Source organism: Mytilus californianus, unplaced genomic scaffold (assembly GCF_021869535.1).
Source record: "Mytilus californianus isolate M0D057914Y unplaced genomic scaffold, xbMytCali1.0.p SCAF_9, whole genome shotgun sequence".
Taxonomy (NCBI): domain Eukaryota; kingdom Metazoa; phylum Mollusca; class Bivalvia; order Mytilida; family Mytilidae; genus Mytilus; species Mytilus californianus.
In genome coordinates this window covers 34882976-34906187 of record NW_026262745.1, presented here as the reverse complement: position 1 = coordinate 34906187, position 23212 = coordinate 34882976, and the positions used below count along the sequence as shown (strand labels likewise).

Below are 23212 nucleotides of genomic sequence, written 5' to 3'. Positions count from 1 at the left end.
GATAAATGTACTTGGCATATGATTGTAAACTAAGAAGTTACAGATCAATTTGAGTTTTGTTCCAGTTGAGCGATTTTTGCGTTAGTTGTAGACATAAAACACATTTATTGAGTTCGTCGCACTTTTTTTTTGTAATGCTTGACTAAATTGATTTTGGGTGTCTTTGGAGATAACAAATGCTGTAAAATATAAGCGTTTACAAACATGCAAACCTAATGCCTCAGAGGTTAGATGGGGTCTGCAGTTATTATATTTTAACAATATCGTCATCTTTAAATAAATATTCTGCCCAATTAATGATAAGATGGTAGTTCCCAATTACATCAATGTGAAATTATTTAATTGGTAGTCTCATGTAAGTGGAAACTTATCCAATGAAAACTTAACTGTCGGCTTAGAGGACATTATACAACTTATTGTGTGTAGTTAAAGTCTCCTGTTATCCTGCTTCTTTGTTGAGCGAACAGTAATGTTAAAATTACAGTTTACGTCACAGTTCATTTTGATGTTCTGATCTCAGTCCGCGTTTAAGCCATGTCGATCTCCATAAGAAACAAGGAAAACGGTTGAAATTTTAAATAAAACAAAATAATAAACGTCAGTTTGAAATTGCAGGACAACAACAATATGAGTAAATTGTCGCTAAATAGAAAGTTCATTTGCACTCTCTGTGAAACAGGAGAACAGCTTGTTGAGCCTCGCTACTCGGCATCTTGTTTCTAAAGCTCATATACAAATACAATTCTATATTACCGACATTGTAGATATATTGTATATACAAATGCACTACCACTTTATGCTGTTTCATATATAGTTTTGACTAGTTGCCTTAAAGTGCAAATGTTCACTAACAATCATGTATTGCACTTTTTTTAAACATAAAAGTCTACATGAAATACGGATGATTACAAGTGGAAATTATCTAATTCGATTAGTTTTTAGTTTTAACAGGATATTTATGGATCTAAATGTAAACGCAAATATTAACGTTTTTTTATGTGAAAAATAAACAGCATGCAACGTCGTTTTTTCTTCTTGTTGTTTACTCGTTAACCCAATTACCATAAATAGACAAAATTAACCAGGTTAATTATTTTAGAGTACATACGAACAATGTGCTTGAGATTAAACAAACTTGCAAATTTCTAATGTAAAATATCAAATTGTACCTTTTTTATATCCTACATTTTTTTTTATATTAATTTGCAATTTAATACCAATAATTGTACTCAAAGACTTTCTAGTTTGTAATTTATTAGTTTTTTTAATTCGATTTTTCTATGATGAGTTTATTCCGAAAGGTGAACATATCTGTCTGTATGCACATGTGGTATTTGTAATCTTTAATCAGTAATTTCAACCATGTTAAGAATCTGAAATTCACATCAGTCTATTCATTCCAATCGGAAATAAATGTGTCTTTAATTAAGGTCGTTTATGGATATTGCTATACTTTAAAGCCATCCTACAGACATTTCTTAACAGAACAGTTGAATGTTATTCTGCTGTCATGTTTGCTCTCCAATGCTTATTGTTTTGCATGAACCCGTGAACCCTATGCATTGGTGAGATTCGGTAGGTTTTATGGGCCAATTATCTTCGGGGGAAAAGATTCTCAATCTCACAAAACATGTTTAACCCCGCCGCATTTTTGCGCCTGTCCTAAGTCAGGAGCCTCTGGCCTTTGTTAGTCTTGTATGTTTTTTAATTTTAGTTTATTTATATGTTTTGGAGTTTGGTGTGACGTCCATTTCCATTGAACTAGTACACATTTTGTTTAGGGGCCAGCTGAAGACCGCCTTCAGGTGCGGGATTTTCTAGCTTGTTGAAGACCCATTGGTGGCCTTCGGATGTTTTCTGCTCTTTGGTCGGGTTGTTGTCTCTTTGACACATTCCCCATTTCCATTCTCAATTTTATCAAACTGTCTCGAAAACTTACGATCATTTATACAGGTATTTATCTATATCTTAGATACAGTCCCTCTATGAACAATTTACCACGTGACATAGTAAATGTTAGCAATTAAAGTTCATTTGCTTTGAATATTATGTCCTTTAAGAAATTGTTACAGAAGAGAAAACAAATATGGTGCATCAAATTCATTGCGGTATTTCGTTCAAACGTAAATAATTGAAAAAAAGGAGACAAAACTGCAAAATCATTAAATGTTCATTATATAAGAATTGAAGTTGTAATTTTATTTATTTACTAAATAGACCAATTTCGTGGATTATGGAAAGCGCAATCCACCTTATAATAAAGAGAGAATCAGAAAGGAGCAGGAGTAAAGTTACTTGTACGCAAATATTTCCAATTTCTCTGACCTTTTCTTTTTAAACAGACCTAGTTTAATAGTTGTGGTCCTTATCTGTCTCTTTTAAAATGTTGAAGTTCAAACGGTGTAAAATTTATATTTTCACATACTAGTAGTTGAACAGTAGTGACATAGAAAAAATATATAGAGTATCAACTCATGACAAAAAAATAACTACATACACACAAAAAAAAAATCACTACAAGCACATGACAAAAACAAATCACTATATGCACATGACAAAATAATCACTATATGCACAGGATAAAAAAAACACTATATGCACATGACAAAAAAACATTGTGTTAGAAATTCAAATCGCAAAGATATTGCAAAGGTGTCTACTGAAACACTTGCTTTTCAGTATTTTCTGTGTGAAGAAAAAAGATTTTTCCAGAAACGCACACACGCACTTGCTTCAAATGTGTTTTCTGGATGTCATGCGAAAAATAAAGTAATAAACACACAAACACAATTTAGGAAAATAAGCACAGACGTCTTTACACGCTCTACGTACGTCTTACTAATTTTCTGGAGATATATAATGAAAATCAGGAAAAACGAAAAGGAGAGGAAAATGATAACAAAAATCTCATTCTTTCGTGATTCTATGTTTTTATATCAACAATATTCAGACTCTTATCAAAATGATTTTGTGACTCTAAAAAGATCAGTTTTCAATATGCAATTGTCCTTGTTCTGTAATATTCTGCCTGTGTGATTACTTTCCCTGCTTCTTCAGCAGTGTTAACGTTTGATTCTTCCTTTTACACTGCCGATTTCTCTGATCTTTTCCCTGTTTTTTTTTATAAGACGACTGATTAAATTGAATTCCTCTAAACATGGTGAACTAAGTGGATTGTTCCTCCACAGTTCCGTTACATCTGGTACAATATTGACGTCAACCTCGACTTACGACTTATTTTCTTTTGCTCACGGAATGGTTATGAGAGTGTGACTCTGACTTCGACAGAAAATAGACTCTAGCAGTTTTAATCGTTTATGCTGTAATTATGCTGTTTCTTTGTCTGTTGACGATACCACACTGTGATATAAAATGTACATCTATACTCAGATTGACGGCATTACACAACACTGTTACTCGACTATTTTACGTAGGTCTGCGCTAAAATTCTAAGTGTTTGCTAATATACTTCCCTATAATGACGTCATAATTAAAACCCCCACCCCTTGCACGTGAAAAGTGGTGTATATTTAAAGTGACAATCTAATAAAGTAAAGACAGCGAATTTCATATCGTTCAGTTTTGTGTTGTTGGGTTGCTGTTTTATTGACGTATGCCTTGCATCTTCTTTTATTCATATTTATGTTTTATGTGTCAAAAAGTTGGAACATATTTACTTAAGACTGAAAATATTATCGCATTTTATAACTGATGTTTACCATTTAAAAATGAAATCTACTTCACGCCACCCCCTTTCTTAAAAATACCCAAGAAATCAAAACATTACAAAAAGAAAAAGTAAAAGAAAAACACAAAAAAATCGTTTTCCACGCATAATAAGAAACAAAAGAAGCTACTTCTTTCGGAGGTTAGCTTACGATGTATAGGGTTTGAAAACCTTATATAGTACACAATTTGCGAAATTTCCTCAGAGAAGGTATTGGCTATAATCTGGAACATTATATACTAGTACGTATTATATACGTTTTTAGGTTTTTTGGCATTTTTCGTCTTTTTAGAAGTTGTGAAGTGCGCAGATTAAAATCAAATAGTCCAAAAATTCTTAAGCAATGAATCAATCAAAAAATGAGTCTTTATCATGGTTTTTTCATGATAACACGCCAAATTTTGGAAAACTTTCATATTTCACGTATTAACTTACCTTTTTCAGGAAATAATTATTACATATAGGTTTTCATACCAAGATTTGTAATCTTACCACAGTCGAGCACTGCTGGGAACTTAGCCCGTCACGGGCCTGAGTCAAATCAGTACGTAAGTTGAGGCGACGGGAACAATTCTTAGATGCTTTTTCTTTGTCTGTTGTCGACAAACTGTTCACAGATACCAGGATTAAAATTTTGTACGCCAGAAGTGCGTCTAATTTACAAAAGACTCGTCATTGACGCTCGAATAAAAAGTATAAAAAGGCCAGATTCAGTACGAAGTTGAAGAGCATGGAGGACCTAAATTCAGAAAGGTTTTACCAAATACAGCTAAGGGTGTAGAAAGTCCTTAGTATTTCTAAATATTCAAAGATTTTTAAACAGTTAATTTATGATTATGACCATATATCAATAATAATTCATATAAACACAGAAGTGCTGACTACTAGGCTAGCGATACCCCTGGGGAGGAAACCTCCACCAACAGTGGCGTTGACCCAGTGCACTGTAAAAAAAAAAGGATGGATTGTTGCACCAAAAGCTACACCAAAATTAGAACAAATGTTTCAGAAAATCAGTGTATGTGAGTGTTTAACACCATTAATCGTGTTATGTATTACCAAGGTGTGATTTCACACAAATTAAACACTTAAAAGTGAATGTTTCGTGCAACTCACCCCCCCCCCCCCCAATATTTGTTTATTAGTTAGTTTAAATTGGTTGGTTCCGTAGCCATATCTGCGTTATGATCGATAGACGACTCACCAGAAATCCGAAAAATAATTAACGCTTAAGCTGAGCGCTGAAGAGTGTCGAATATAGTAGGTCCATTTAATTTAGATTTAATATGCAAACCCAAGAACAATAATATATTATATTGTATTCAAGACAATGAGTAAGAGGTAATGTGAAAAGGATAACACGTGATTAGCGGCATTCGTGGTAGGACATTTAACAATGCAAATAAATGTTTGCATCATTTATCTCTTGTTTAAACATATTTTATTGGTCAGAAACTAAACAAATGGATGAGACACAAGTTTTACGACTTAATAATGTCTTCTCTTGTCCATTATAGGTTTATACATTGATAGAGTAGACCTGTGCAACTGATAAAATTATTTGTGGTATCTACTATTGCCCAAATATTTTTTTACATTTTTAAACTTGTAATGTCAACTGAGTTTAGATAAACTACCAATGTGATGTTACCCTGAAAACCGTGTATCTCAGTGTAGTAATTTACATTATTTGGTGTATTAAACTGAGTCTATATTTAGAGTAACCTTATTTTTACGGTACCTATAAACGCTCAAAATGGTGCTACATCGACGAAAAATACATGTCAGTTTGGTGTTACCCCACTCCGTCACGTGGTTCCTTTTTTTAATTAAATTGCAAAATAGATGTCAAAAGTTGGTAGTGAATTATTAAGATGGTATTTATGCTTTCTGTTAGTAACAAAAACACATCATTGGTTTCATTTTATTCCTTCAGTTCAGATTTCTGCACCATCTTAAAATTTGAATTGATTACATAGACCGCTTGGCCGCTTGAAAAATTTAATTTGTTTTAAAAAATTATCGTTTATCAATTAAATATCAACTGTGATCTAATTTTCAGTCATTGCGAGTATCATATTGTCTAGTTTTTTTTTGTGGTTTCTACACGAAATAACAAGCTTTCTTGTGAACACTTTGATATTTTGTTTTATTTTTTTTTTTCAGGTTTGTTTAGTTGGTGTTTTGTTTTTGTTTTATTTTTCATTTTGTTTCGGGACCTGTGTTTGTTGATTTGATTGACAGTTTTTAGGTGAAAATTGTCCAACGTGTATCTAGATCTGACTTGTGTATCAGATATATCATAGTGTACTAGTTTTGTTTTATGTAAAACACTCATATATATAACATCTGTTTTTAAAAGTTTTACGGAAGCCATCATTAATTGGTTAACCGTCATGAAATATCTCTGTTGCAAAAGAGTATTCACAGCTATCGGTCCCTATCCCAGTTTATGACCAACACCGACTATGACTTACCTACGGATTTTTACATGAAATGAGCAACACGAAGATTGCCAATAGTAAAAGTTGGCGGTAAATCTTCCGGATCACTTGAGTTCCACAATTCGCCGTTTTAGATTTTAATGCTTTTTTGATAATATTCTCAAAAGCGTACGTACACCAAAACGTCGTGATTGGTTAACAACGTCCTAAACAATGGAAATTCAACCAATGACTTGACGTCATTTTCATTTTGGGTTACGAACAATAAAATTACCCATAATCCTTTAGATTCTGAAACGGCCAAATTCAGATTTTAATGCATTCTGGGTAATATTTTCAAAAGTGTACACCAAAACGTCGTGATTGGTTAACAACGTCCTAAACAATGGAAATTCAGCCAATGGCGTGACGTTGTTTTCATTTTGGGGTTTGAACAATTAAATTACCAATAGTACTTTATGTTCTGAAACGGCGAATTTTTTTTGGTCAATCCTACTGCACAATCTTTAGTTTTTTGTGTGAGGTATTTTTCTTTTTTGCCATGGTGTTTGTCTTTTTTTCGGTTATGAATTTTCATGCCCCCTCCTAGATATCTTCTTACTGTTTGGCATATAGATTTGGTGAGTGAATGTCTCGTTGGTAGTTATACCAACCTTAGTTAATTTATATTATAGTTTTGGAGATTTTTTTTTACAAAATTGGTCGAATTTTAAAATAGATTCATTACACTGTTCATACCGTTTATGTGGTACGTTCAATAGGAGACACCAATGTATATCAGCAGTGTCGAAAGCAGATAAAACCTGATGTGTGATCTATGAACAATATCAATTCTTTAAACAAATTAATTGCGATCTGGCGATCATAAAGCCTCCCAAACAAAGGATCGTTGTTTATTGGATTGAAATATTGTGATGGTGTGGATTGGACCATGCTGAAGAAGATTAACATATTGTTCTACTTACATCCCTTTAGAACCCCAATCAGCCGAAAAAGTTTTAATGTTTCGGTTTTTTTTAACTCCATTCTAGTAGTATGGTTTGCGTGAAATAAAAATAACTTTTTAAAGGTTTTAATTATTTTAATATTTCTAATTAGACGCAATTCATAACGCCATGAAGGTTCTCGAGAAAAAGAGCACTAAACATATAATTCGTAGAGGAGATATGTATAAAACTTATCCGATCTCGTCATGATCTCGTTCTCTCACTCCGAAGTTTGGTATGTCATTGGGTATGTAGCTAATCCTTGGATAATCTCCTGCAGCACTACCTGAAAGTAAACGAAGTCAAAATGGTTTTAATGTAGATATAAGTTTTGTGCACGAATACAAGTTAGAAAAAAGCAATTTCTACTTCAAACGTGAAAAAATGTGAATGTACTGTCACGGAAAATAATCCAAGAGTGCTATACATGTATATAACATCAATGCTCTACAGTTTTTTTTTATTTATTCGTATAGAATGGTCTTATATTATAATTGATATGGAATGGAAACAAAACATCATTACAAAAAGCTTGTACAGTTAGTATACAAAACGTTCATGAAACGTCTTTAAAAGTTTTGATCGCCATTTGCTCACTCTTGAATGACTCAAGTCAAATTTCAAAATACTTTGGCATTTATTTTACCACTTTGACATCATGTTTTCAATAATGATTTTTTTTTTTTTTTTGGCATTTAATTATAATTATTCTTTTGAAGCTATAGATCAATTAATGATACTGGAAAATTGAACAGAAAAAAAAACATAAATTGCTTTATTTTCTAAAACATAGTTGAGTGAAACTGACTGTAGATTTTTTTTCAAAGAATGTCAGAATATACATATAATATACAAAATAGAATCAATAAATAATACAAGCTTTAATTCATTGTTCCTTCGGCTGTTGTCTGCTCTTTTGTCGGGTTGTTGTCTCTTTGACATATTCCCCATTTCCATTCTCAATTTTATTTCTCCTTTCAATGCAGATATTTTGCTAAAAAGCTGATATATTTGTGCTAGAATAATATCTGGACCCTTCAATTGAAATATGTTCCTCGAATTTTATCTTTATACTGAAAACATGTACTTGTTTTACAAACATGATGAATGTTTAACTTGAACTCTTCTTTAACACAATGATGAATGAACTAAACAGATTATATAAGTATAGAAATGAGATAAAATATTTTTGAAGTTTTTTTTATTTAAATGTACATCTACAACAATTAAAAAATTACTAGTAGATTTCTCGGCTGTCCTTGACACAGAGATATTTTAACTACTGTGTTTGATAATTTACCATTGTTTCAAGTTAAATCACTAGTCTTTATAATTCATTTACTAGTTTATTATAGAAAATTTACTCTTTTCCAAGTAAGCTTTACCATAACGGCTAGTTACTAAACGGACAGTGTTAACTAGTTTACCAAGTAGATTCGACAAGGTTATTTCTTTAAGTGAATGTTACACTTACAGTTCGTGAAAACGTCACTAACATTGCAATTCATTTCTTATATATATAATATCCATAACAGTTATCTTTTTATACCACAAAAATTGTTAAATCAAAACTATTTTCTTGTTCTCTTCTATTAGCATTTGAAAAATAATGCACACACGATTTAAAGTCGTGCGCACAAATAGTATACATTTCATCTTTGGCACTAAAGGGGTTCCGTAAATTAGAGCGTTACATATGGTGTAGAAATTTGTCTTTATGACTATCTGTTGACATCTATTTGTATTTTTATACTTTTTGTGTTGTTGCTTTGTTGTTTCAATGACGTTTTACCCACAGTGGCCTATTTTTCATATAACCATTTTTTTTAACGGAACACTTTACATTTATTTCCCTTGCCTGGGGGAGATATAAAGATTTGTTCACCCAAGATAATCAAATTTACATGAACATAAAATATTAAATTCTATACATTTTTTATATCTGCTTTAAAAAAATAACACGATATAAACATTGATAAGCAATATACCAATCAAAAGTTAATCATTTATTCTATGAGGTATAGTCCCGATATTTCAGAGGGGAATATGATACTCAGAGGGGAATATGCAGTTTTGTTCAATGTCACGTGGGATCGTCTAAACCAATCTAATGTTGATTTCGCTATCAATAGTTACATACAGTGGGATAAAATGAAACGTTTGCCGTTGTGTGTTTTTAAAATTATAAAATTGCATATTCATGTCAACAGTGACGCATATCACTATACCTTATTTCATAATTAATATTAAATATTTAGAAGAAAAAAAAGAAACAGATGGTTAATTCATAATTCCAAATTGAAAAAAAGGCAAATAACTGAGTTACAATTTTGAGATTACATAAAGTTCCAATTTATCAATTTAGATACTGACATAGCTATACTACCCCCTAAAAATCAAATGGTAGCTCCCTAACAACATGTACCTTTCCTGTTTGTTATTGCGTTTTTCTGTTTGTATTCCTTACAAATAAATCTATTCAGTAACATATACATGCTTACTATTCATCTAAAATATGCTTACCATATTTTTCACAATTTGCAATCCCTTGTCTGAAGTAATACCAAAACCTTGATCTCTGGACCCATGACACTCTCATTTTTCTAAACGATTTTTTCGACACTCGTTTTATACATCTGGTTTCAAATTCGTCCCATCCTATTCTGACTTCCCTCACTGTGAAACCGACTGGAAACCTGCTTGTCTCTGATCTTGATGTTTTTACCTCGCCGTCGATTAATATTCTTAGTTCAAATTTATCTACATAGTACACTTTGTCCACTACATATACAAATTCCTCGTCAAAGATAGAATCTTCTGTAAAAAAAACCAAGATCTTTCTACAGGATGCAAATTCTTGTTAAGTTCCCTCCGCCATTTTTATATTTGTTGCAACCCGTATCTTGGGATTTCACAACAGTTTGAACCATGCTTAATCAAATAAAGTTGCTTTGCTGACCTTAATAAGTCCGAGAGTTGACATGAGAAACATCCGTATTACATTCGATCCTTAAATATCTGGTTAAAACGCTACATATTATTTATTTTTTTGTTTCGTCGAACATTATCCTTATGAGTTGATACAGCAACTTAGTTGAAAGTTTTTTTAAATTGTTTACTCCCCTGATTACCAGCTTTTAAAAGTTAAAATAAAATAACTCATCAAAGATAACAGGCTTATAACTTTGTAAACCAGACGCGCGTTTCGTATACAAAAGACTCACCAGTGACGCTCGAATAAAAAAAAGGTAAATACCTTAAAAGTACGAAGTTAAAGAGCAGTGAGGGTCAAAAACTTAGAAAGGTTTTGCAAAACACACCTAATGTAATCTATTCCCCAAAAAAACTCACATGTTTCAAAACCCCTCTAATATAAAAATAAGGAGATGTGGTATGATTGCCAATGACACAACTATCCACCAGAGTTAGAATGAAGTGGATGTAAGCAATTATAGGCAACCGTACGGCCTTCAACAATGAGAAAAACCCATACTGTATGGTCGGCATACAACTGTTGTAAAGTGGTAAACAAGTACCTTGGCAGATTATTTTGACAGCACAATCGATTTGATTTCCATTAAAAGCTCCATACATCATTCCTCAGAAGCTATTTGGTTACCACATTATTCCCTGTTATAGTATTGAATATACATGTATGATCATGTATATTACAATCGAAATTAGAAAACAATCATTCACTCCAGTTTGTCATTGCTAAATTGATGGAATAATTTATAAGAGGTTATTGAAGGAAGTCTTTGTAATACGATTCGGCCTTACAGTCATTTTCTGTATGTGGTTTACAGAAATGAGAATAATAGGTCCAAAACATAAAAGTAGATAAAAGGTGGCAAAAATAACACACAAAAAACGAGTAGACCTTCTTATACATTGCTAGATTCATTGTTTCTTCATAATTGGAAACACATCTTGGAGGACACGACTAATCTATTAGTTGTTAGAGCCTTTGAAATAGGTTTAGTTGATTGCAAGTACTCTTAGATTGGTACTTTATGTCTTTTGTTTTTATGTTATTTATTTTTGTGCTTTGTTTCAATCTGTTCAGTAAAGCCATTTTTAACTGGGTTTTACAGATTGTTCTTATGTTGTGCTGTTTCAATACTGCTTGGGAGGGTTACCGCATGTATAACCCCACCACATTCCTAATGTATCTGTCCCAAGTCAGGACTCTGTAATTCAGTGGTTGTCGTTGTATGCTGTCTGACATATCGGTGGAGTCTGTAATTCAGTGGTTGTCGTTGTATGCTGTATGACATATCGGTGGAGTCTGTAATTCAGTGGTTGTCGTTGGTTTGCTGTCTGACATATCGGTTTTCGCTCATTGTTTTGTCATAAATCAGGTAATTGGTTTCCTCGTTTAAATTGTTTCACAGATTGTTATGTCGAGGCCTTTTATAGCTGACTATATGGTATGGGGTTTCGCTTATTGTTAAAGACCATAAATTTAATTTATTATTACGGTGACCTATAATGCTTACTTCAACGTCTTTTGGTCACTGTTGGATAGCTGTCTCATTTGCAATCATATCAAATAAAGTAAGGTAAATTGTTTGATAATTGAAACAGTAAAATTTAGCGTTTGATTGAAATTATTTTTTTTCTCATTCTTTCAGACATTTATCAACATGTAAATTTTGAGAACATGTCTAGAGAATTAATATTTCGTGTGCCCTTTTTCAGGGATTTCCCATACTATGACCAAAACATTCACAAATTCAACATTTTTAAACCAAGAAATTGAATTTTGCACTTTGGAGATAAAAAAAATATGCATTTAGGGCAGTCTGGTCATATTTGATGGAATTTACAAAGTTGGACTTTATTTTGAACACTATACGAGACTTATCGAAAATTTCGAAACGTAAAAAATGTTATTCATTGATATGTAATTAAATACACCTCTGTCAAATTTGCATAGAAAGATATCAGCAGTAACTGCATCTGAAAAACAGCATACTGGTTTACTTGATTGACAGATACTAGATGTTTGTTGAGAATAACCTTTTTGTGTTTAGGATAAATGTTCAGAATTTGTCCAACAAATAATTGTGTTACAACCTACAACTGAAGCGAGTGGGTTTAATCTAAAATGTTTTAAAATGGCCATAGTATGAAAAAAAGAACAGAGAAAATTGGAGGCTTCAAATGAATTATGAATATTAATGAAATAAGAGGAATAGTAAAAAAAAAATCCAAACAAAAACATTCCACAACAACGGACCATCTATACTACTAAAATAACGAGGTCAAATGTGTGAGCCGGCATGACATAAACACGAAGAGTCAAAGAAATCAACTTTATAAATAACTAATATAGGACAATGATTTTGATTAAAAAATACACCATTCCAGGCCCTTTTGTTTTCCACATAATTAATATTACCAATAATTAACAAGTTCCGGGTCGAATCCGATACCGATACCAATAGTATAATTATGTCACATTTAGTTTCCGGGTGTACTGTGACGAGTAATCCTCCATCAAAGTAAAATTTCATGTATCCTAACGCTTAAAATGTTACATTTACATGTGATGAGTAAATAGTCCTAGACCAATAATAAAAATTAATTTATTTCAACATTATATATGCTACATATACATCAAAGTAAAACACTGCTCAACTTTTAAATTATATCATAAAATAAAAAACACTTCTGAACTAATTACTGTATATAAGTACGTTTATATACACCAAAGGAAATTATGATTCTGCAAGCTCAATGGTTTAACTTTGTAGGTTAACTATCATCTTCATAACACAGTATAGTGTGGCAATATATCCACGCTCACTGTCACACAAGTTGAAAGTGGGTTGTGTATTAAACGTCAGGTTTAACAGCCATTTAGTATAGTGTGGTTGTAATAAAAAATATCAGGACGGGTTCAAACAGAAAGATTTTTAAAGCAGAGAAAACTGTGCACCTTATAATCAGCATGACTTTATCAGATGACACGAATACTAAAAATTCAGGTTAAAAATAAGGCGTAGATACTTTAATTCAATCACGGACCCGCGATGTAGCGGGCGTGTTCTTATTAATCACAACAGATCATTACACTAAATAATCATTGGACAGATGGTACAGTAGACCTTAAATTGGATTGTCAAGAAGAAACATACCAAATAGTTCCATGTTGATGATTCTGTTTTTCAGATCTTGAACATCTTTCAACTGTTTTACTGTTTTTCCAAACACGTCTATAACAATCTTTTTTTCTTTTCCATTATTCCCCCGCGGTTTTAATGAACTCTCAGAATGAAACCGGAAGTTAGGATCTTCATCGTATGTTTCTGTTTCCATCGGTTTAACTTGTTCTGCACCTGCCCATCGTGGATAGAAATCCCAGATAAGTTCCGAAGATATTGCTGGAATTGACTCTCTTGTCACCCATTCTTTAAATGTTCGGTCAATATGAAAGATCAGTAATCCAGGTTCGCAAGGTGAATCGAGGAACGACAAGAAAGGGTTTGCAACAATTTCCTTTCCTGTCAAAGTATAAAAATAACGTTACAAAAAAAAAAAACACACACACAAAAAAACTGATCAGTAGGAATGAGATACAGTTATAATGCGCATGTATATAAAGAAAAAAAATAGTGCTTTTAAATGATTTTAATTTTTGCTTTGCCTTTTCAGGGCTCAGTAGTCCTATCAGAAAAACCGTTTACAAATTATACGACAGCCAATATAAAGGACAAACGTAAAATTGAGAATGGAAACAGGGAATGTGTGAAAGAGCCAACAATCCGGCCAGGAGCGGAAAACAGCCCACGGCCACCAATGGGTTTAATACAGCGAGAAAATCCAGCACCCGGAGGCGGGCTTCAGCACAAACGTGTATAGATGAGTGTATAAATAGACATTGCTTCTTCTTTCTCCTTCTCTGAATCTCCCTCCTTATTATTTTTTAACCACTCTCACAAAGTCTTCATCTTACCCGTATCTTTTTCTCGTACACATTTTTTGTCTTTCATTTATTCATTACCTTCGATTCTTTCAATTGAAAGAAGTTACTCAACACCAACAGTTCTTATGTAAACCCTTATCAAAGATATAGGTGGACACGGTCTTAGTTTCCAAAGTTTTTTTTTCTTTTACCCTTTTTTCAACTTTTTAGTAGAGATGGGTGTATACTGTGTATGATTGATGTATTACATATAAGACTAAAAAAACTATATATATAAGTACGGCTATTGATGAATATGGCGAGGGAGAAAACACAAATACATTATGTAATGAGAAAAAACATTGACAGCTGTCATAGAATACAGATAGCAGACATTACTTTGCATAGGCAAGAAAGTAACTAAATAGATAAATACACAAATTGAAATGAAATTTGGCAATTTTTTTAATTTTTAATTGAGTCTGGTTTTTTAATTAGCGAAAATCAAATTGAAAACAAAACACATATTTGAGTAGACTAAGTATATTTGTCACTTTAAAGCTATCTTGCAATAGCTTTTCCTCTTACGGCGCTGATGCAGATGTTGATGAGAAAATATCAGAATTAAATTTGAGTTCAATTCTCATAACATTGATGACAGATAAGAAGGATATATCGGGAATCTAGATTCAATATCTTAGGTTTGAAACTCGAGATTCGAAATTCGATAACATAAATTAGAAATTCTCAATTTGAATATATTATCTGGAATTCGAAAATTGAGATTCATAAGTCAATGTTAAAAGTAACAAGTTCGAAGATGCTTTAAGGATGAGAATTTATTGAGGTAAAACAAAATTAACTGAAAATTAAATGGATACATGGACCTAGATTTCCGACGTTTTGTCTTCTTCGACGTAGACATACAGTTGCAAGACGACAGTATATTAATATCATACACATAAGGAACAAAATGAAAAAAACAGATTGAATCAAATGTTTATCAAGTACATTGACTTATTAGCCTCAGTTACAGCAAAAATGCAGATACACAAAACTATACACAAGAGAACTGGCTATATGATTGCCCGGATATCTTTAATCAAGGATTCATAATAAGATTAAAGCTTAAACTTTTACATAGTATAGAAATAAGGAGATGTGGTATGATTGCTAAATTAGACAACTATCCACCAAAGCTCAAATGAAGTGGATGCATGTAAGCAATAATTTATTATAGGCAACCGTACGGCTTTCAACAATGAGAAAAACCCATACCGTATAGTCAGTTATAAAAGGCTCCGACATGAACAATATGAAAAAATTTATTTAGAAAACTATCGACCTAATTTTTCATAATATAACAATGTATGAAAACAAATATGACAGACGACAACCACTGAACTACACTAGGCTCCTGACTTGGGAAAGGCATACAAAGAATGAGGCGGGGTTAAACATGTTTTTGATAAGTGTTTGGTATAACTATAAATTTTCACTTCGTACTATGAACATCAAAATTATTTATTTTGTAAAAATATTTCCTTTCTCTATTGGTACTGTACACGTATACCTAACTACAAAATTATTTTCATTTACCAGTGTTTAAAGTTATTACAAATGGCTGATATTTTTGTTCGAGCATATTGTTTTTCTTTAATTGTTTAACATTTCTTACCGATATAACATGTTACTTTTATTATTCTACCCTTAGTTTATTTATTTTGTATTTACATTGTGTCATAGGTCAAATTTATTTGTTCAGTGTATGTTCAATGGTGTTAATATGTCCTTTGATTGAGTTAAGCTATTTCAGTTGATATTTTATAGTGTGTCTTTCCATGTTGTGATGTTACACTATTGTTTCAGAAAAGGGTGAAGGTTTGGTACCATTAAAACGTTTAAACCCGCTGCATTTGTTTGCACCTGTCCTAAGTCAGGAATCTGATGTTCAGTAGTTGTCGTTTGTTGATGTGGTTCATAAGTGTTTCTCGTTTCTCGTTTTTCATATAGATTAGACCGTTGGTTTTCCCGTTTGAATGGTTTTACACTAGTAATTTTTTGGGGCCCTTTATAGCTTACTGTTCGGTGTGAGCCAAGGCTCCGTGTTGAAGACCGTACTGTGACCTATAATGGTTTACTTTTATAAATTTTGACTTGGATGGAGAGTTGTCTCATTGGCACTCATACCACATCTTCTTATATCTATTTAAGGCGCCAACCCTCCCCTAACCTGGGACAGTGGTTTAACATTTCAACATAAGAACATACCATAAATTTCATTTTGCCGTTGTCTATCACCCAATGTTTTCTGCATCTCTGGTTTGATAAAGTTTTGACTTTCGGCGTCCCAGTGATGGTATATTTTTAAAAGTGCTTTGAATGTAAAATGCGGATTTGGTATGTGTCATCAGTTTTAGAAAATTTTATACTTACTTCCTACGACTGTAAAGATATTTAATCCTAAGGTACTTCGGGACAGGACACTTTTTTTAGCTTTCCCCTTCTATTAAATCCGTTATTTCTCCTTTATTTTCCTTTAACTTCAATATTTTCGCGTTTTCTGTGATATTTTAAAATTGTCCTGTCCCCAAGTACCTATGTTTTAATCTACACAAAACTGTCGTCTTAATGGTAATTTCGGATATTGAATTTTGTATTTCGTATTTTGAACACAAATATTGATTTTCGCTTTTCAAACTTCGAATAAAAGGTCTCAAATTTTAATTCTCGATGGATGAATTTTGGCTTTCGTTGTTTAACGAAAAAGAATATTAGTTTTTTTTTCAAACAGACTTACCAGCAACTGCTTTGGCAACTTTGCTAGCTATGCTATGCCAAGCTTTTTGTTCCGCATCTTTTCCTGATAATCGCTTATAGGTTTTCCATGTCATGCCGCCATGACTAACACCAAGTACATTGGTAAATATATTGGGAATGTGTTCGGAAAAATTAGGACATCGTCTAACTATTGAATATCGCCAAAATTCTCTTACCGACATTACTGGTGCAATAAAGACATGAGAATTTTTCGGTAACGTCATAGAATAGACATGGAAACATTAGTGGTATACCAACGTCACAAATACTCTTGACAACGTTGATGAGTCCTCAATACCACACGGAAGAATCGAATGGCTTGAAATGGATGCGAAATTGTACAAAAGTATCACGGAATGTGATGCCAGGGCGGTCTGGCCAATGGTTAGAAATACTGTGGTTGAACAACTTATGGGTAAGAAACGCAATGAAATACAATCATATTATTTTTAATTATTACCGCATTTTTGAAAAACAAGTTAAGGTGTATTTTCGTTGTATTTGTCATTAATTTTCATTGCGTGCATCTTATGTTTGTTACAAATTAATGGTGTTGTTGTTTTTTTTATAATAATTAGTATGCTTTATGTTTTTCATGTAAGAAGTGCTATTAAATTTCTAATCTTTAAATGTCAAAACTATTATACATGGACTTGAAGGATATAATTCTTTTAATAATTGCACTTCATATCTGCGTTCGCCGACCAGAAATAAACTTCTACGCATCTTATTTCATCTTTATGATGTTTTACTTTGTTTGTATTTTTATTCCAATGTTTACAGTAACAGCATTGTACTTGTGTTTAAAGACATTATCGTATATTAACGATGGAGATGAGGAAACAAATGTTGTTTTTTTAAAGAAAAATACTATAAAACAATGATGAAAGGGTTTTGTTTTTATATATAAAACAGTTAACAACGAACTCAGAATTTGAACACTTTTATTTAAACCTGAATGGAATTTATTTTCAAAAGCATTTTTTTCTGGCAATTTATGCAAACATGTTTATATTACAATTTGGTTGCATTATAAAAAAGGTAATGTATGAAAGAGAACTTATACTGATTGTGTCAAATGATCATAAATTTCAACTTTTCAACTTACAGAAAAATAAAGTTATTTCACAACGGTTACCGTAATGTCTTTTGTTTGTTAGTTTTTTTTTTTAATGAAATTTCAACAAGAAATTGCTAAATAACTTCAAAGTGTTTTCTTGTTGTTTAAAACTCATTTGTACCATAATCGAATAGATAAACAAGGGTACCAATTCGCCATGGGACAGTAATTTACTATTCACTGGTCAAATGGACCTAACAAAAATGTGAGAACGTTTACATATCTTTACCTTGCACACCTGGACGATGGATAACTTTGCTATAAAGCAAGCTCTATTGAAAATGTTGTCACTTGAAAAAAAAGAAAGATACATCAAGCTAAAACATATGCTTCTACCAAAAAATGTGTACCTAGTGTAAACATTTCATTCGCATGAAGAAAAACTGGACCTCTTTGCAGACATTTGCAGTTAATTGTGTGAATAATTAGTGTCTTTATGCGCTTCTTAAACTGTTAAAGTGACATCTATAACTTAAGGAAACACACACTTTGAAGTGTCGTAAGAGTTTCATATATATAAGAACTTAAAGTTAAAAGATAGAAATAAAGAGATTTAACCACTGTCAAAAATATTGTATCTGTAGCAGTACAAGAAAACGAAGAAAGTAGTACTTTGGCTGGGTTGCAAGAAGTAATTTGATTTTTTTCTCGTGCTATAAGGTTGCTGTCTCAGCCAATACCTCCTTTTATTCATATTTGTAAATGTCTATCTAATTTTAGCTGGTATTTAATATAAATGTTTATATTTTTATTTTTTAGGACCAGGTTGTACTCCTATTCCGTATTTGATGGATGCACAGTATTACGATCACGGTTCATTAATAGTCAAGGAGTCTCGTTCTCCAGTGGAACGACTCAAAGGTACAAGACCCGGAATTATAACAATTGGAAGGCTTACAGATTTTATTGACGATGCAAGAGATACAAATCTCATCGGATGGCCAAAAACAAAGAAAGCCCCAGAACGAATGAATCCAGCTTTTACATTTGAAGAAACAGCTTTGAAAAATAAGTTACTTAAAACTGTGACAGTAGAGGTTGATGGGTGCGAACGATACACCATGGAAAACATTCCTGGAGAGGATTCCCTGACGGTAGGATTGGAAAGTAGAGGTTAGTAAACTAAGACTGGCAAGGATTCCATGACGATATAGGCATTGCAAGAAGACGTTAGTAAGTTATGGCGACAGGCGTGTGGGCATTCACACCATTTTTCTTATTTTTTTGGGAGGGGAGGGATTGGTTAACTTTTTTTGTAATTTATTTTTTTTCAATACTTAAACGTATTTTCCCACGGAAATAACAGGAGGGTCAGCACGTATATTCTACAGTTGTTTAACGATTGGACGATAAGAGCAAAAACACATCAAATAATACTATATAATTACATTACATGTATGTTTCATTATAATACGCACTTTTGATTGGTAACAGCAATCTCGCGTCATTCTGAAATTAACCTTCATTTCAAAATGAAATGTAACATTCATAATGACACGAGCTTCACATGTAAATAAAAGAAAAACTTGATAGAACTCGTGCTTTCATGATTCTAGCAAAAAAATGTAATTATAAGTATTGAATGCTACTTTTAGTAATTTTATAGGGTTGTAAAAGCGTTGACCGTGCGCACATTTTTAGAATGAAGCGCGGAATACAAAATGTACTTCGGTCAACGCTTTTACACCCCAATAAATTTACAAAAAGAAGCATTCAATTCTTAAATGGAGATACTAAAAATTTGTCGAAAATTATTAGAAGTTTTTTCCTTATCTTATAGAACAAAAGATTGGAGATAAACACACGTGTCACCTATTACTGAACTTTTAGTTTCTACTAACCATCACAAGGTTCCGACAATGTATTTTTCTAATTTACATAAGGAAAACTTCGTAATTTCATTTTACATCTGCATCAATGAAATGATCTACTTAAATATTACTTTTGTGCTAATAAGTGCCCCGATTACTGTAAAGGAGCTCAATATTTAAATTTGGGACAATTACGTATATGTATTTATTTTCTTGGGAAGAGAGGTGAATACTAGTCTGGATTAACTGCGTTCCTTTAACAGTTTTACATTAAGTAATACGCAAGATTATCAGACACTGCTAACAGAACTTGATGTCAAATTATTTAGGATGTTTCCAATTCTGTAAGGTTGCTGTCTCTCTCTTTAACGCATATTTTAGATATGCTTTAACTTAATATATTGAAAGTCCCTCAATAGTTAGGCACATATCAAAATTTATTATCGATAATGTCGTTAGTAGAGTAACTTTTTGAAATACTTTGCTTTATCTAAAATACAGAAACGATTAATTTTTAAAGAATTCAACTCTTTGAAAATTTAAGTTTTATTTCGTAAAATTTTCTGACGAGGGACATACAAATGTACATTATCCAGTAGAAAAACTCATGTGCGCAGTTTAAATGCACATCCTCTCCAGAATTGATAGTTGCTTGATTATACATCCACTAGAACACACCTGCGACATCGCTGGTCCGTGACTGAATTAAAGTTCCTACGCCTATTTTTTAGCCTGGATTTTTAGTATTCGTATTGCCATCTGATAAAGTCATGCTGCTTATGATGGGCACAGTTTTCTGTGTTTTCAAAATCTTTCTGTTTGAACCCGTCCTGGTTTTCATACTACTTCGACCCGGAACTTGTTAATTATTGGTAATATTAATTATGTGGAAAACAAAAGGGCCTGGAATGGTGTAATTTTTAATCAACTTTATTGTCCTAAATTAGTTATATATAAAGTTGAATTCTTCGATTCGTCGTTTTTACGTCATGCCGGCTAACAAATTGGACCTCGTTATTTTAGTAGTATAGATAGGTAAACATAGGTCATGCAAGTTCTGGACGACCCTTTGCTGTTCAGATATACTCTATGCACTTTCATTTCTAAGTTGATTTCAACATTGGAGCATGTATTCAGTAGTACTAGTTCACATCATAGGTTCTTGCACTATAATAGTCAAGTATCGATTGTTATTCAAGTATTGTTTGTTATTCAAGTATTGTGTGTTATTCAAGTATTGTTTGATATTCAAGTATTGTTTGTTCTATTCTTTTAGGATTTCAGTATGTAAAAAAGATTTATCTGGTATACGAGGTATGCTATGCAGAAAGACTAGTAGTGATCGTCAGTATAGGGAATGAAACTGACAGAGTAGAAATAAATCAACGAGTTCCTGTTGGTTTCAAAATGCGGAAATACCAACTTAAAGAGGATGGCGCGCTCGGTAAAGCTAATGATCAACCAAATAAGGCGAAGTTCGTATGGATAAAACGGTGTCACTTCCGGAATCCAATGGACTCTTTACCTGATATACCTGATGAGTGATCAAATTGATTGACCGTAAGTTTTGGGTACATAATTTGTATTAAGCACAAAATTTGACTATCACTTATCCGTCATATGATGATGTTCCTTAAAACGTTCTCTGTACGTACCATAAAAGGATTTTATCAACACATTTATACTTCTCCTTTTAACTATGTAAACTAAAATATCCAGGTTTGGTCGCTTTATGATCGACCAAGAAAACTATTATTCAAGTATGGCTGAGCATACTTTTATCATTTAAAATACCATGTCATGCAAAATCTATAAATTTCGCGAACCGATATATTAATTATATTCTTTCAGTCAGTAATTTCAGAGAGTACTGTATGTATTTGTAATATATCCATGTGAGCTTCGGATTAATATGAAAAATAAGGCGATGTTGTATGATTGCCAATGAGATAATAATATTTCAGAAACAACAGGTCGATGATATATGCTAACGGACGAGAGTATAAGCTATCGGACGAGGATAGAACTAAAAAACGAGGTTAGAAACAACCAGACGAGGATATAAGCTATAGGACGATAATAGAACCTATAGAACGACGATAGAAACCACCGGACGAGGATGTAAACAACTATAGGGTATTATAAGGCCTTCAACAATGAGCAAGCCACATACCGTATAGTAAGCTATAAAAGTCCCGGCATGACAAATGTAAAACAATTCAAATAAGAAAACCAACGGCCTGATTTATGCTAAAACAATTAAACAAAAACAAAAAAGCATACAGCAACCAACAACATTCATTGAATTACATGCTCCTGTCTTGGAACAGGCGCATATATGGTGAAGCGGGGTTTAACATGCTTTTGAGCGCTCAACGCTTCTCCTAACCTAGGACAGTGGTTTAACATCACAACATAAGAATAAACTACAAAAGTCAGTTTGTAAAAAGCTTGACTCCTCAAACCGGCTCTAACCACACTAAAAACCCATAGCAAAATAATAAAATTGAATAATAAAAAATAAACCATGTTTTTCAAGCTTAGAATTTCAATTAGTATGTATTAAATTGATTTAGTGTAAAAAAAGTCATAAATAGTCCGTGTAAAGCATGTGCAATATTAGAATAAAGTCTCGACAGGATGTAGACCTCACATTATTCATATAAATAATATAATACAAATAAATGATTGATATTCAAAGATTTTTTGGGAGGCATTGAACTAATATGCATATTCCTTTTAGCAAAGGATAGGATCCAAATAATTTATGATTTCTGAATTTTATCGGATTTTTTTCTCTTGTGCTTTTAGGTCTTGGAGAAATGAAGTATTCTGATCATGCAGTTGAGCAAACTCTATTTTTCTATAACTTATACTTCTTGATGTTACTTTATCTGTTTTATCCACTTTTTTGTATATATAGAAATTAATTTTAATCATCAAATAAATGAATTCGCAATCTGAAATGTGTTTCCTCATTTACGGAGTGCATACGCATGGTAAAAAATATGCATCGATTTGTCACCGGATTTATACTTGAAACACGACGGATGCCACATGTGGAGCAGGATCTGCTTACCCTTCCGGAACACCTGATATCACTCCCGTTTTTTTGGTGGGGTTCGTGTTGCGCAGTCTTAAGTTTTCAATGTTGTGTTATGTTTACTGTTGCTTGTTTTTTTTAATCGTTTTTCGTTTTTGTCATGGCGTTGTCAGTTTCTTTCGACTTATGAGCTCTAGTGGATAATATTGTTTTAATTGTTCTTGGTCCTTTTATTTAACATGCTTTACAAGGTAAAAAAGAATTATATAATTATATAATTCATTCGCAAATATATAACACACTAGTAAACATATAATTCTTAAATCAGTCTACCCGGTTTGTCACACTGAC

At 32.5% G+C, this 23212-nt stretch overlaps 2 protein-coding genes across 2 annotated transcripts; one reads left to right on the top strand and one right to left on the bottom strand.

Annotated features, from left to right (window-relative positions):
- Positions 1-7277: 7277 nt before the first annotated feature.
- On the bottom strand, positions 7278-17111 carry LOC127715662 (uncharacterized). The gene is made up of 4 exons (XM_052221824.1): positions 16868-17111; positions 13301-13666; positions 9681-9974; positions 7278-7443 (listed from the first exon to the last, which is right to left on the bottom strand). The coding sequence occupies exons 1-4, from the start codon at positions 17109-17111 to the stop codon at positions 7349-7351; spliced, it is 999 nt and encodes a 332-aa protein (XP_052077784.1). The 3' UTR covers positions 7278-7348.
- Positions 17112-17162: 51 nt separating this feature from the next.
- Positions 17163-22784, top strand: LOC127715675 (uncharacterized protein C11orf42-like). The gene is made up of 4 exons (XM_052221843.1): positions 17163-17302; positions 18767-19120; positions 21095-21378; positions 22630-22784. Exons 1-3 carry the CDS (start codon positions 17212-17214, stop codon positions 21361-21363), a joined length of 714 nt encoding a protein of 237 aa, XP_052077803.1. The 5' UTR covers positions 17163-17211; the 3' UTR covers positions 21364-21378; positions 22630-22784.
- Positions 22785-23212: the final 428 nt, after the last annotated feature.